Source organism: Myxine glutinosa, chromosome 2 (assembly GCF_964187855.1).
Source record: "Myxine glutinosa chromosome 2, kmMyxGlut1.1, whole genome shotgun sequence".
Classification (NCBI taxonomy): domain Eukaryota; kingdom Metazoa; phylum Chordata; class Myxini; order Myxiniformes; family Myxinidae; genus Myxine; species Myxine glutinosa.
In genome coordinates this window covers 181,887,195-181,901,160 of record NC_136262.1, presented here as the reverse complement: position 1 = coordinate 181,901,160, position 13,966 = coordinate 181,887,195, and the positions used below count along the sequence as shown (strand labels likewise).

At 48.3% G+C, this 13,966-nt stretch overlaps 1 protein-coding gene across 6 annotated transcripts in view; it reads right to left on the bottom strand.

The window, feature by feature from the left end:
* Positions 1–13,966, bottom strand: part of MTFMT (mitochondrial methionyl-tRNA formyltransferase) — a 60,003-nt gene that overhangs the window by 29,810 nt on the left and 16,227 nt on the right. For all 6 annotated transcript variants that reach the window (XM_068100349.2, XM_078772017.1, XM_068100353.2 and 3 more), the window contains 2 exons: positions 6,524–6,599; positions 4,970–5,061 (listed from right to left, as the gene is read on the bottom strand). In XM_068100349.2, coding sequence (XP_067956450.2) covers positions 4,970–5,061; positions 6,524–6,599 — 168 coding nt within the window. The remainder of the gene's footprint in view (positions 1–4,969; positions 5,062–6,523; positions 6,600–13,966) is intronic.

Below are 13,966 nucleotides of genomic sequence, written 5' to 3'. Positions count from 1 at the left end.
GTAACACAATATATATATATACATATATATATATATATATACATATATACATATATACATATACATATACAGTACATATATACATATATACATATATATATATATACATATATATATATATACATATATACATATATACATATATACATATATACATATATATATATATACATATATACATATATACATATACATATATACATATACATATATACATATACATATATACAGTGGTACCTCGGCTTACGAGTGCCCCAACGTACGAGTTTTTCGGGATACGAGCCGTCGCTCGGGCGGTTTGTTGCTTTGGGATACGAGCCGAGATCCGATGTACGAGCTCAAAAAATTTATTTTTTTGAATTTTCCGGTTGTGGCTTCCGGTTCCGGTCACGCGGTTATCTTGCCGTGAAAGCATCTCTGCTTGGATATAAAACACGCAATCGTCGAAATACATGAGCGAGGAATCTCCTTGCTCCAGCCGGTGACGTCATCGGCGGGGATCCCCGCCTCCAGAGTGGCTGGTCACGTGACCGCCAAAGCGTGTCGCGCGTGCGGGTATAATGAGCTACACCTGTGGATCACGTGACCACGGAAGCACGCCTCGCTTGAGAGGCATGGCTTTCGGTTTGCGTTTTGCTTTATAAGGCGCGATAAATGGGCTTTTGAGTGTTAGCGGTTCATGGCGTTGACGGTTCATGGCGGTTCATGGCGGTTGACGGTTCATGACGGTTCATGACGGTTCATGGCGTTGACGGTCAAAAACCCATTACATCAATTTTACCAGGCACTGTACAGTAAGTACAGTGGACACCAAATGCACGGTGGAAGGCTAGAAGTAGAAGATCGTCCAAGACAAGTGAGAATAAGCCATACTTTGGAGGAGATGACGTCATTCGCTGGTCCGATAACCAAAGATGTGGTATAAAAAACCAGGTGAGCTAACAATGCAGCAATGAAGGAATTCGGCCAAGGCACCGGCACACAACGACCTACCTACATCGAAAGACTCAATGCCAATGGTGACAGAAGCCAAGACGGCCGGCTTAAACACCGCCGAAAGACCACGGTGTACCAACTTACGATGCAGAACATCTTGCACTTAATATGATGACAACAGGTGCCATCCTCTGACGTACCATTACAGGTACAGGTACAGTACACGTGAGCACAGAGCAAAAGTTCACTGAAACCGAGATTAAGAAAAAAGAAAAAACACCTCGTGGTCCGTGCTCGATATCCGAGTTTCAATCTTTTCAAACACATGATGCTCTCGGTCACGGTATCTCCTGCGAGCTGCTTCTCCTTCAACCACACAAACAACAACTTCTCCATATCTTCATGGATAGAGGTCCGGAGCTTTGAAATAATCGTAACGCCCTTGGCTGGCGTTATAGCCTTTATGGACTCCTTCTGCTTCAAAATCGTACATATCGTAGAAGGAGTACGATCGTACTGCCTCGCCAAGTCGACAACACGCACACCTCACCTGGCATGCTCTTCTCCTCTGCTTAATAAAACCAGTTTATTTCTTTACATTCTCTTGTATTATGTACAGTATATACGAGGTCGTGCTTGTTTATACATTATTTGTTATTTATAAAGTACATTTTTGTTATTTAAAAGCACCTAACAAAAAAAATTGGTGTTTTTTTTTTGAGGCTGGAACGGATTAATAGCATTTCAATGCATTTGAATGGGAAAATTTGCTTTGACTTACGAGCGATTTGGCTTACGAGCTCCGTCACGGAACGGATTAAACTCGTAAGCCGAGGTACCACTGTATATATATATATATATATATATATATATATATATATATAAAGGAGGAGTGTCTGTGTGTGTGTGTGTGTGTGTGTGTGTCTGTATGTATGTCCGCTTATAACTCAAGAACTACACATCGGAGAAAGGTTTTAGACACAGATTCGGAATCAGCATAAAATCCCGGTGGTTTTAGGCTACGTTTTATTTTAATATCAATGGTTTAAAAAAACCACGCCAGCTGCAATTCCATGGTGTAGTTTGTGGCGGCGCTAGACGTTCGGGGTGTATTGCAATGGTTTGTCGGGTTTGGCTGTGGGTCCAAAATAGCTCCCATTTCCTTATGTTCTTCCACTTTTATTTTGATTCTTCTGTTACAACGCCTTCCTTATCTACCTTATATCCCCCCAACGAGGCCTCTACATAATTTCATGCAGCAGAATTTCGTGCATTTTGAGTGAAAGAAGTCAGACGAAGTTGTAGGAAGAAGAGGCACGGTCACTGTGGAGGCCTCGATCGTGAGTGGAAATTGCGTTTGTATCGCAAAGTAAAGGATCTGCATTCATTTCTGAACTTGCATTGGTGGATTGTTATACATCTGCATTATTTTTCATAAAAAAACTTTATGTTGAACTTGAAGGCTCCAAGCACGGACGATATATATAGCCCTCATTGAGGTAAAAATAAAAGCCTGCTATCGCTTGCCAAGCTAGCCGTTCCCCCCTCCCCTCCCACTCCCACCTCCCACTCCCCTCCCCCCTTCCCCTCCACTCCACTCCACTCCCCCCCTCCCCTCCCCCTTCCCACCACATCCCTCCCCCTCTCCCTCCCCTCCTCCCTCCCCTCCTCCCTCCCACTCCCCTCCCCCCCCATCCCCCTCCCCCACTCCCTCCCCATTATTTTTCATAAAAAAACTTTATGTTGAACTTGAAGGCTCCAAGCACAGACTATATATTATATAGCCCTCATTGAGGTAAACATAAAAGCCTGCTATCGCTTGCCAAGCTAGCCGTTCCCCCCTCCCCTTGCCCCTCCCCTCCCCCCTCTCCATCCCCCCCTCCCCCCTCCCCCCTCCCCCCTCCCCTTCACCTCCCCCCCCATCCCTCCCCCTCCCCCCTCCCGCCCCATACCTCCCCCTCCCCCTCACCTCCCCCCTCCCGCCCCATCGCTCCTCCTGCCCCCATCCCCACCTCTTTTCCCATCTTTTCCCCTCTCCCCCCTCTTCTCCCCTCCCTCCCCCCTCACCTCCCCCCCTCCCCTTCTCCCCTCTCCTCCTCCCCCTCCCTCCTCTTCTCCCCTCCCCCCCCCTCTTCTCCCCTCCCCACCCTCTCCTCCCCTCCCCCCCCGTTCCCCTTCCCTCCCCTTCCTCCTCCCCTCCCTTCCCCCGCCCGGCAATGCTGGGTACTTCCCATGGCCAGCTGTACGTGGGCTGCTCGAGGGTTGGAAAACCAAGCAATCTTTATGTCTTGGCACCAAGTAAGAAAACCAGAAATGTTGTATACCAAGAGGTTTTGAGAAATTGAAAATTGACAAAACGTCATGTAGGAAATGTACTGTGATATTGCTCTAAAATATACATGTTCTTTTCATCATATATTTGTATTATTCTTATTCAACCCGGGCGAAGCCGGGTACCTCAGCGAGTATATATATATGCGGGTGATGAAATGCGACCTGTTTCTCTATTCGCGGAAAAGTGCCCCGCAAATTCGTGGTTTTTCTTTCTATATGCGGGCGTGTTCCACGAAATCGCGTTTTTTTCCCTATTCGCGGCCATGTTCCACTAATTCCGTTCTGATAATAGCTTGACACATTTATAAAACACATCTTTCACCAGCCATGCATAAAGCAGCTGGACATATGCAAAAAAACATCTTTTACGAGCCGCAAACAAGATAGTGTTGTGTTTTTTTTTAGTTTCATAGTGTGGTATGGCGGGTTAAGCACTTTTAATATACTGTAAGCACATTCTTTCAATAACTTGGAAATGGTACCCAGTGTCGTGTTTTTTTTATTTTTTATTTGCAAGCATTTTTTGTGAAACTGTAATCTTGTGCATTTGTGGTCAAAAAACATTTTAGACATTAAAAAATTTCCTCTATGAATCAGGAACCGCTGGGAACCGAGAACGTATCCCCCTTTTCCCATTGAAACAATGTCACGGCATACATTCAAGGGATTTTCATCGACCTTCGTGGGATTTGCCTCGCCATTTGCGGGATTATCGTCGACATTCTCGGGATTTGCCTCACCATTCGCGGTTTGGTCCTCTCTATTCACGGATTTTTGCGATTCAGGAACCTATCCCCCCTTTTTCCATTGAAACAATGCCCACCATTCGTAGTTTCGCAATTTGCGGCATTTTCCAGGAAGGTATCCCCCGTGAATAGCCGGGTCCTATGGTATATGAAAATCACGATTGAAATGCCAGAGATTCCCTTCAACCAAAATCTGGTTCTCTTTCAAGCATCACAGGACAGGCTTACAAGGTCCATTGTACAAAATCAAAGCATCACAGGAGAGATTGGTGGCCTTGCAGTAGTCCACCAGATATAGTCACATTGCCTCTCTGGCCCATTCACATCTCTACTCAAGCCGTATCCCTCGGGTATTATGCCTTCTTCAGAAACCCTTTCCTTGCTCGCTTTGATAAGCTACCACATAGGAGGTTGTTAGCCAAGGTGAGGGCTTGTTGAGTGGCTAGTCAGGTCGTCAACTAGATTGGAAACTGGATTAGTGATAGGAAGAAAAGAGTTGTCGTCAGTGGGAGAATGTCTCGCTGGAAGGATGTAAGTAATGGGGTACCTCGGGGATCAGTACCCGGACCATCATTATTTCATTTTTCCATGTCCCTCAATTCCTGTACTACATAGACAATTTAAACAATGTTTGTGGGCAGTGTTTTCATATGGGAGGTGGGGCTATATTAAAAGGGGGCAGGGTGGGAGAGACAGTACCCATCCAAATGAATTTATTAAAAGTCTTGTGAAATTTGAAATACTGATTTTGAAAAGTGAAATAATGATTTAAGCGAAAATGCAAAGTAGCCCCACCCATCTAAATGAAAAACCCAAAATGAAAGAAAAATGAGAGAAATCAGAAACAAAGGTGATGCAACAAGGAAATGAGTCATGAAAAGGTGCACTTAAAACATAAAGGAGTAAGTAACCTGGGTTGTAGATAATTCCACATCACATTCCCACAAACTCACTCTTTCATGAAGGGCTCGATGGAGTCGATCAACCTGTTCACAGGTGTGCTGTGACCACCTCACCCAGGCAAGGATCACTGATGGCTTTGGTGCTGCAACAAATGCCTATTTTAAGGAAGGTAATGTACCCACATGCACATTGTTCCTGTGGCAACTTTCTCTCCAATCATAGTTACACAAACATTTAAATGATCATCATTTTGTGGATAGTACATCGCTGCTGGTTTGCTTCACTGGTGGGATCGTGACCGAGCTGCTTTTTTTTTTTTTTTGGATACAGGATCGAGGCTCGTGAAAGAGCTAACATTTATCACACACACAAAAAAAAAAAATCAAACAGACACACAAAACATATAATAAGGGTAGAGGTAGACAAGATGGGGAGAGAAGGGGAAGCATACAAACACAACATTGGAGAGCAGGGACATCGGAAGATCTGCTGATGAAGTGCCGCTTATACGTTGGAGCAGGAATTTGGAATTTGTTCATGGTGCGGGTGATAACTCGCCTACTCTTCATGAAGGGCACTATGGGATATTTAACTTCAAGCAACTGATTGCGGCAGGCAAGACTCCCAGTTGAACAACTCCCGCTGACTGGCTAAATGCTAACTCTACCGGATCCATCTCTACCTTTACATGGACAGTCTCCAACTCCAATGGGTCTGCCAAAGATCCTCTTACAGCTTTACCAATGTTAGCTGCACAAGTATTCACACCGTCGATGCCGACACAATAGTAGACCTTGAACCCATTGTCAACCCCAACCCCACCACTGAATCAGCCTTGCCTTTCTCGATGTAATACGTGACCCTCATGTTCACTCTGACCCAACTGTCATCCACTCTGTCTCACCTACAATCTCTGGCTCTGTCAGCTCCTTTACTACACAGGTGAATGCCCTTACCAACTTAAGAGTCGAGTCCAGATTATATTTCATGCAGGTGCAACTTCACACCGAGATGACACTCTTCGGTTTCAGTATACAAATTGGCCTGGTCTTTCTCCATTTACATACACCGTAAACGAGTCAGCCTGGCCTTTCCCCATCCAGTACACAAATTAAATAGGCTTAGCTTTTCTCCATTTTACACTCAGTATAAAAACCAAGAGCCAAAGTCATCTTCATGTCAGTTCAAAATAGGGTTGGCAGGATGGCCGAGAGGTACGCACACTCAACTCCAAGCTGTCAAGCCTAAGTTTAAATGTCAGCCTAGCTATTAACTGTCATCCTGGGGTTTCACATGCAGGGCAATTCAGCAATGGGTGTGCCAGCCCTCCGATGGATGACTGTGTCCTGTCTGCCAGCATTCGTTAGTGGACTTTAAAGATCCCACTGCGTCCTTCATGAAGAGTAGGTGAGTCATCGCCGGCATGCTAAACAAAGTCCAAATTCCTGCTATAACTTACACAGTGCATTGCATCAGCAGCACAGCCGCACCCCTCAGCCGATGATGCACCCTGAAGCCATGTGCTACATACAAAATGAGAAGTTCAAAAGAGCAAAATGGCTTTTGTACGCCATGGAAATACCGGCACACATTGCGTAACCTACCGAGTGTCCCACCTTCTTCATCCTGTGGAATGCTGTACAGCACATTCTCCGGCAAATCTCGCAATGCCCGCATCAGCTTGTAAAACAAAACAAAAACAAACAAAAAAAAAACATTTCCTTCTTTGTTCTTTTCGTTCGTTCGTTCTGCGACCACATGTTTCACCCCCATTTCACCCCCATTTTCACGCCATTCCCCAGATCTGTTTTGCCCTGTTCTTTTTGCTGACATCTTTTGCCCTGTTCACGTGACTCGTGGTTGTCCCTCTAGGCCCTCTCCCCGTTGGTTTTTTTGTGAATATTAGACTGTTCTTCACGGTTCTGTTTAAAGATGTTTAAACTTTCCCCTGCAGTGTTTTATTCAGTGGTATATTACAACACGCTGTTTTTCTTCCTATTTAAAAGGCTTTTTTCAATTTCCTCTCCAACTCATTCCATTTCAAAAAAATATTCAATCTCTTATAATTCTAAATCACTACATGCTCTAAATTCACATTCATTCCACCTCTCCTCCATCGTTCTTAAACGGATCGCTAACTTGAAAATCACAATAAACCCAAATTGTTATAAATGTTCGTCTTTCATTAATCATCCACTTTCTAAACTCCCCCCTTGCCCCTCCCCTCCAAATCTCCCCCCTTGCCCCTCCCATCCAAATCTCCCCCCTTGCCCCTCCCATTCAAACCCCCCCCCAACCCCTACCCTCCGAAACTCCGCCCTTGCCCCTCCCCTCCTAAATTCCCACCTAACCCATCCCCTTCAAAACTCCCCCTCATCCCCTCCCCTTCAAATCTCCCCCCCGACCATCCCTCTCCAATTCTCCCCCCCTCCCACCCCCTTCTCAAAGCTGCCTCCTCCCCACTTCGTCTCCCTTCCATCTCATACCTCCACCTCCCCCAACCTTCTACTTTCCTCTGCCACCCCTCAAAGAACCCATCACTGTGCCTCATCCCACCACCATCAAACCTTTCGTCCTCATCTTTCCCTTTCTTGTAACTCTTCTGTAATCTCTGACACACTATTAACTGCTCGTCCTACCTCCCCCACCCATCCTTCATCTGCCCCTACCCCACCCCTCCCCTCTCCTGCACCCGATGCTCCCCCTCTCTCCTCATTAACGATATAGACCTCAAACATCCGGGGCCTTTGCTCAAACCTGATTGATCTCTCCATTCAGGTTGCTTCTGACAATCCAGACTGAATCTGCTTAACAGAAACTTTCCTCCTTCAAGATGTCTATGATTCCTTAATATCTCTTCCTGGTTACTCCCTCCTCCGGTATGATAGACCTGAGCATCGTCCTGGTGGTGGGGTTGCTATCTTTATCAAAAACTCTCTTCCTCACTCTCCTTGCACTGCCCTATCTCCACCCCACCCCCAGGAGTACCTCTGGCTACGGCTTCCTCTCCGCTCCCACCTTTTGTTCAAATGTGTTCTGTACCGTCCTCCAAACAGTGATGACTCCATTTACATGTCGCTGTCTGACAACATGGACCAACTTCTATCAACTCATCCCAACTCTCTCTTCCTCAAATGTGGCGACTTCAACTGTCATGCCAGCTGGCTGGGTGTGGGTTCCTCTCTCACCAGCCATGGCACCTCAGCAAAGGACTTCTGTGACTCATTGGGACTGACACAATCCGTCAATTTCCCGACCCGGATCTCAGTCAATGGAGTATCTTCTCTTCTAGACTTGGTTATGACAAACTTCCCTGCAAATGTCTGCTGCTCTTCTTCTGCTCCAATCGGTTCTTCTGATCATGTGCTTGTTAAAGTGGACATCTCTCTGGCCATTCTCAGAGAGCCTCCTCAGCGTCGACAAGTCTGGCATTTCACTCAGGCGGACTGGCACGGGCTGCAAGCAGCCATCAATCATCTGGACTGGTCTCCCATCTCTACTGCCTCTGACATCAATTCTTCCTGGGAATTCTTCCAAAGCAAACTGCTCTCTCTCATGCACAGATTTATCCCATCTCGTCTACAGTTGTCTTACCCTTCCTCCCGTCCAAGGTACACTGAATCTTGTGGTGAGGCAGTTGCCCTGAAACAACTTGCCTTTGCCTCTTGGAAGGCAAATCCAACTGAAGGTAATCTCAGTTCCTTCCACCAAGTTTGGAACAAGTGTGTGTCTACCCTCAGGAATGCCAGGAAGCACTATCTCTCCACACTCAAGAATGAACTCTCAAACCTGTCTCCTTCCTCCAAATCCTGGTGGCGTCTGGTCAAATCCGTTTCTGGTGTTTGTTCCCCCTTCATCCCCTCCCTCACCTCAAATGGCTACACAGTTGACACCGCACGTGACAAAGCCGAATGCCTTTGCCTCAAAATCTTGTGTCCCAAACCCATCTCTCTCTATTTCCATCTTACCCAGTCGAACCCAGCTGCTCCTGGACTCTGTGTCCTTCTCTCCTGACAAGGTGGAGAAGTTTTTGTCAAACCTCGACTCTGATTCTGCAACTGGACCAGACGGCATCAGCCCACAGGTCCTAAAATCCTGCTCTGCCGCTCTATCTCACACTCTCTTTCTTTTCACCCTCTCTTTTGCTCAAGGTCATCTGCCAGCATCTTGGAAATCAGCAAACATCATCGCTTTACACAAAAAAGGTGCAAAAACAGATCCTTGCAACTACAGACCAATCAGCCTGCTTCCAATTATCAGCAAAGTCATGTAATCCATCATTGCTTCGGATGTCAAATCCTTCCTCTTCTCCAATGGCTTGATCTCCGATCATCAATTTGGATTCAGACCAGGTCATTCCACTCTGGACATGTTGCTTCTGCTGTCTCAACATTGGATGGAGGTCTTCAATGCCAAACAGGAAATCAGAGCTGTCTCCCTCGACATATCATGTGCCTTCGATACGGTCTGGCACCCAGCTCTGCTCACCAAACTCTCCTCCTATGGTATTCATGGAAATCTCCACGCTTGGCTTGCGGACTTCCTCTCTGGTCGTAGGCAACGTGTGGCCCTGGATGGATTTCTCTCATCGCCCCTTCCTGTTCTGGCTGGAGTTCCCCAGGGTAGTGTTCTGGGCCCTGTGCTTTTTCTGGTCTTCATCAACGATCTCTGGAAAATGATCTCTCTGGAAAATCCTCTCTATCTCTTTTCTGATGACTCCACTCTCTGCCGCTCCATTCCTCATCCCTCAGATCGGCAGCCTGCAACCTCCTCACTCTCTGCAGAAGTGGACAAAATCACAGACTGGTCAAACAAGTGGAACATGTCTTTCAACCCTGACAAATCTCACACTCTTACTATGTCTCTCCGAAAAGACCGACTGGAAAACCCTCCCATCTACTTTCTCAACAATCCTCTCCAAGAAGTTCTGTCGCTCAAGCTTTTGGGTGTCACTATCTGCCATGATCATTCTTGGGAAAACCACGTTTCCAAGCTGGCCTCCAAAGCCAGTTGCCGACTGGGCATCCTCCGTCGTGCGAAGTCCTTCCTTGGCACACCTGAGCTCCTCACCACATACAAGGCTTTCATCCGCAGCTCAATGGAATACTGTTCCCCCCCTCTGGGCCGGTGCTCCTGCCTCACACCTAGCTCGGCTTCACGCTGTTGAAGTCAAAGCTTTCAGAATCATTGGAATCTCCTGCGATGAAGCTAACTCCGAGGGCCTTTAACTCACTCACCGCAGGCAGGTTGGTGGTCTTGCTGTCTTCTACCGACTCCTCTCCAGACTTGCTCCCCCAGCTCTCTCTGTGCTCTGTCCCCCAAATATTCCTACAGGTAGCACAAGATCTGCCAGCAACCCTCTTATGGTTAAACTGCCAAAATCTAGGCTCTCTGCTCACCTTCACTCTTTCATTCCCCTTTTCTCCCACCTCTGGAACAAACTCTCCCATTCCCTTCAATCCCACTCCTCCCTCCAGGTCTTTAAAACAGCTGTTCACCACCATCTCTTATCTTCCCCCATCCTAAACCTTGATCTTTTCTACCCCCGCTAAAAAACCCCAGATACACTTTTTCGAAATTCCAACTTCTTTCTTGGAAGTCCTTGCAGTGTCCATATGTTTTATACCTCTCCCACCTCCCCCCAAGCACTCTCCCTCTCACAGTTCTCGTGATGTCCCTGCTCTCAAATGTTGTCTTTGTGTCCTTCCCCCTCTTTCCCCATCTTGTCTACTGCTCCCCTTATTTTGTGTTTTATGTGTCGGTTGACTTTTTGAGTGATTAATGTTTGCTCTTTCACGAGCCTCGATCTTGGGGGGCAAAAAAAAAAAAAAAAAGAAAAAAAAAAAAGGATGTCTAACAGAGCACGGAAAATTCGCAGAACAGATGCAGAAATTATTGAGGACATGTATTTGTTGTAGCAATAGAGGAAATTGCCTGAAACAGTAGAGTAATTTTGAAGTCAAATAAGTACAGGTATTTGAAAAATAATTACTTTTTACCGTCAAAGTTACCGTTCTGACATATACAGTCACGTGAAAAAGTAAGTACACCCCATGTAAAGTTTTGACTTTTTCAACATATTTCAACATACAGCTATTTGATCTTCATTTCAACAATATTGATAGATAAAGGTGATATAATATAACGAATATCATGAAACATTTACATTTTGTTGTCCATTGTATAATTTAAAAAAACATTAACGCAAATTTTGCATGTGGAAAAAGTAAGTACACCCCCAACATTTATCACACTTCAAATACCTAAAATTAGAATCAGGTGCACCAGCTCAGGTGCAAATGATTAGAACATCGTTAGAGAGGATCTTGGAGGAACCTGTCTTATTTAAACCTTAGACATTTAGTTTGGTTTGCTCTTTGTTGTTGAAGTGTGCGGCGTCACCATGCCTAGATCAAAAGAGCTCTCTGAGGCCTTCAGAAAGAAGGTTATAGATGCCTACGAGTCTGAGAAGGGATTTAAAAAGATCTCCAAACAATTTGAAATCAATCATTCGACTGTCCGGAAGATCATCTACAAGTGGATAAGATTCCAAACAACTGCCAACTTGTTCAGGCCAGGCCGCCCCAGCAGGTTCAGCCTGAGAGCAGACCGCAAGATGCTGAAAGAAGTCTCTAAGAACCCCAGAATGTCATCACGGGACCTACAGGTAGCTCTCGCCACTGTTGATGTCAAAGTGCACGAGTCTACCATTCGAAAGAGGCTGCACAAATTTGATCTACATGGGAGGTGTGCCAGGAGGAAACCTTTGCTGTCCAGAAAGAACATCAGGGCAATACTAAAGTTTGCCAATGAACACCAAGGCAAAGACCAGCACTTCTGGAACAATGTGCTCTGGACAGATGAGTCAAAGGTAGAGCTATTTGGCCACAGTACCAGAAGACATGTTTGGCGAAAACCAAAGACAGCATTTGACCACAAGAACCTGATACCAACTGTAAAGCATGGTGATGGAAATATTATGGTTTGGGGCAGCTTTGCTGCATCAGGGCCTGGGCAGCTCACCATCCTAGAATCCACTATGAATTCCTCATTGTACCAGAGGGTGCTTGAGGATAATGTGAGGCCATCTGTCGGAAAGTTGAAGCTGAACCGAAGGTGGACCTTGCAACATGACAATGACCCTAAACATGCCAGTAAATCCACCAAGGAATGGCTGAAAAGAAAGAAATGGAGGGTTCTGGAATGGCCAAGTCAAAGCCCGGATCGAAATCCAATCGATATGTTGTGGGGGGATTTGAAACGAGCTGTGCATGTAAGAAACCCCTCAAACATCGCACAGCTGAAAGAATTCTGCATGGAGGAGTGGGCAAAAATTTCTCCCAGTCGATGTCAGAGACAGGCAGATAGTTAGAAGAAACGCCTACTTGAGGTTGTTTCTGCCGAAGGGGGCAATACCACCTATTAGAGCCAAGGGTGTACTTACTTTTTCCACATGCGAAATTTGCATTTATGCTTATTTAAATTATACAATGGAATACAAAATGTAAATGTTTCATGATATTTGTTATATTATATCACCTTTATCTCTAAAGATTGTTGAAATGAAGATCAAATACCTCTATGTTGAAATATGTTGAAAAAGGTCAAAACTTTGCATGGGGTGTACTTACTTTTTCACGGGACTGTATATGTGCAATGTATAACAAGCCTTGCAACCACATTTCAGTGTGGTTCTGGTCTTATTTCCTTTTAAGGGCAGAGGGGATAAGGAGCAGGGAATGAGGGAAAAAGAGGGCGAGGAGCAGTGGAAATAGGGCGAGCGGCGGTGGAAAGAGGGGCCGGGGGCGGTGGAAAGAGGGGCCGGGGGCGGTGGAAAGAGGGGCCGGGGGCGGTGGAAAGAGGGGCCGGGGGCGGTGGAAAGAGGGGCCGGGGGCGGTGGAAAGAGGGGCCGGGGGCGGTGGAAAGAGGGGCCGGGGGCGGTGGAAAGAGGCGCCGGGGGCGGTGGAAAGAGGGGCCGGGGGCGGTGGAAAGAGGGGCCGGGGGGGTGGAAAGAGGGGCCGGGGGGGTGGAAAGTGGGCGAGGGGGGTGGAAAGTGGGCGAGGGGGGTGGAAAGTGGGCGAGGGGGGTGGAAAGTGGGCGAGGGGGGTGGAAAGCGGGCGAGGGGGGTGGAAAGCGGGCGAGGGGGGTGGAAAGCGGGCGAGGGGGGTGGAAAGCGGGCGAGGGGGGTGGAAAGCGGGCGAGGGGGGTGGAAAGCGGGCGAGGGGGGTGGAAAGCGGGCGAGGGGGGTGGAAAGCGGGCGAGGGGGGTGGAAAGCGGGCGAGGGGGGTGGAAAGCGGGCGAGGGGGGTGGAAAGCGGGCGAGGGGGGTGGAAAGCGGGCGAGGGGGGTGGAAAGCGGGCGAGGGGGGTGGAAAGCGGGCGAGGGGGGTGGAAAGCGGGCGAGGGGGGTGGAAAGCGGGCGAGGGGGGTGGAAAGCGGGCGAGGGGGGTGGAAAGCGGGCGAGGGGGGTGGAAAGCGGGCGAGGGGGGTGGAAAGCGGGCGAGGGGGGTGGAAAGCGGGCGAGGGGGGTGGAAAGCGGGCGAGGGGGGTGGAAAGCGGGCGAGGGGGGTGGAAAGCGGGCGAGGGGGGTGGAAAGCGGGCGAGGGGGGTGGAAAGCGGGCGAGGGGGGTGGAAAGCGGGCGAGGGGGGTGGAAAGCGGGCGAGGGGGGTGGAAAGCGGGCGAGGGGGGTGGAAAGCGGGCGAGGGGGGTGGAAAGCGGGCGAGGGGGGTGGAAAGCGGGCGAGGGGGGTGGAAAGCGGGCGAGGGGGGTGGAAAGCGGGCGAGGGGGGTGGAAAGCGGGCGAGGGGGGTGGAAAGCGGGCGAGGGGGGTGGAAAGCGGGCGAGGGGGGTGGAAAGCGGGCGAGGGGGGTGGAAAGCGGGCGAGGGGGGTGGAAAGCGGGCGAGGGGGGTGGAAAGCGGGCGAGGGGGGTGGAAAGCGGGCGAGGGGGGTGGAAAGCGGGCGAGGGGGGTGGAAAGCGGGCGAGGGGGGTGGAAAGCGGGCGAGGGGGGTGGAAAGCGGGCGAGGGGGGTGGAAAGCGGGCGAGGGGGG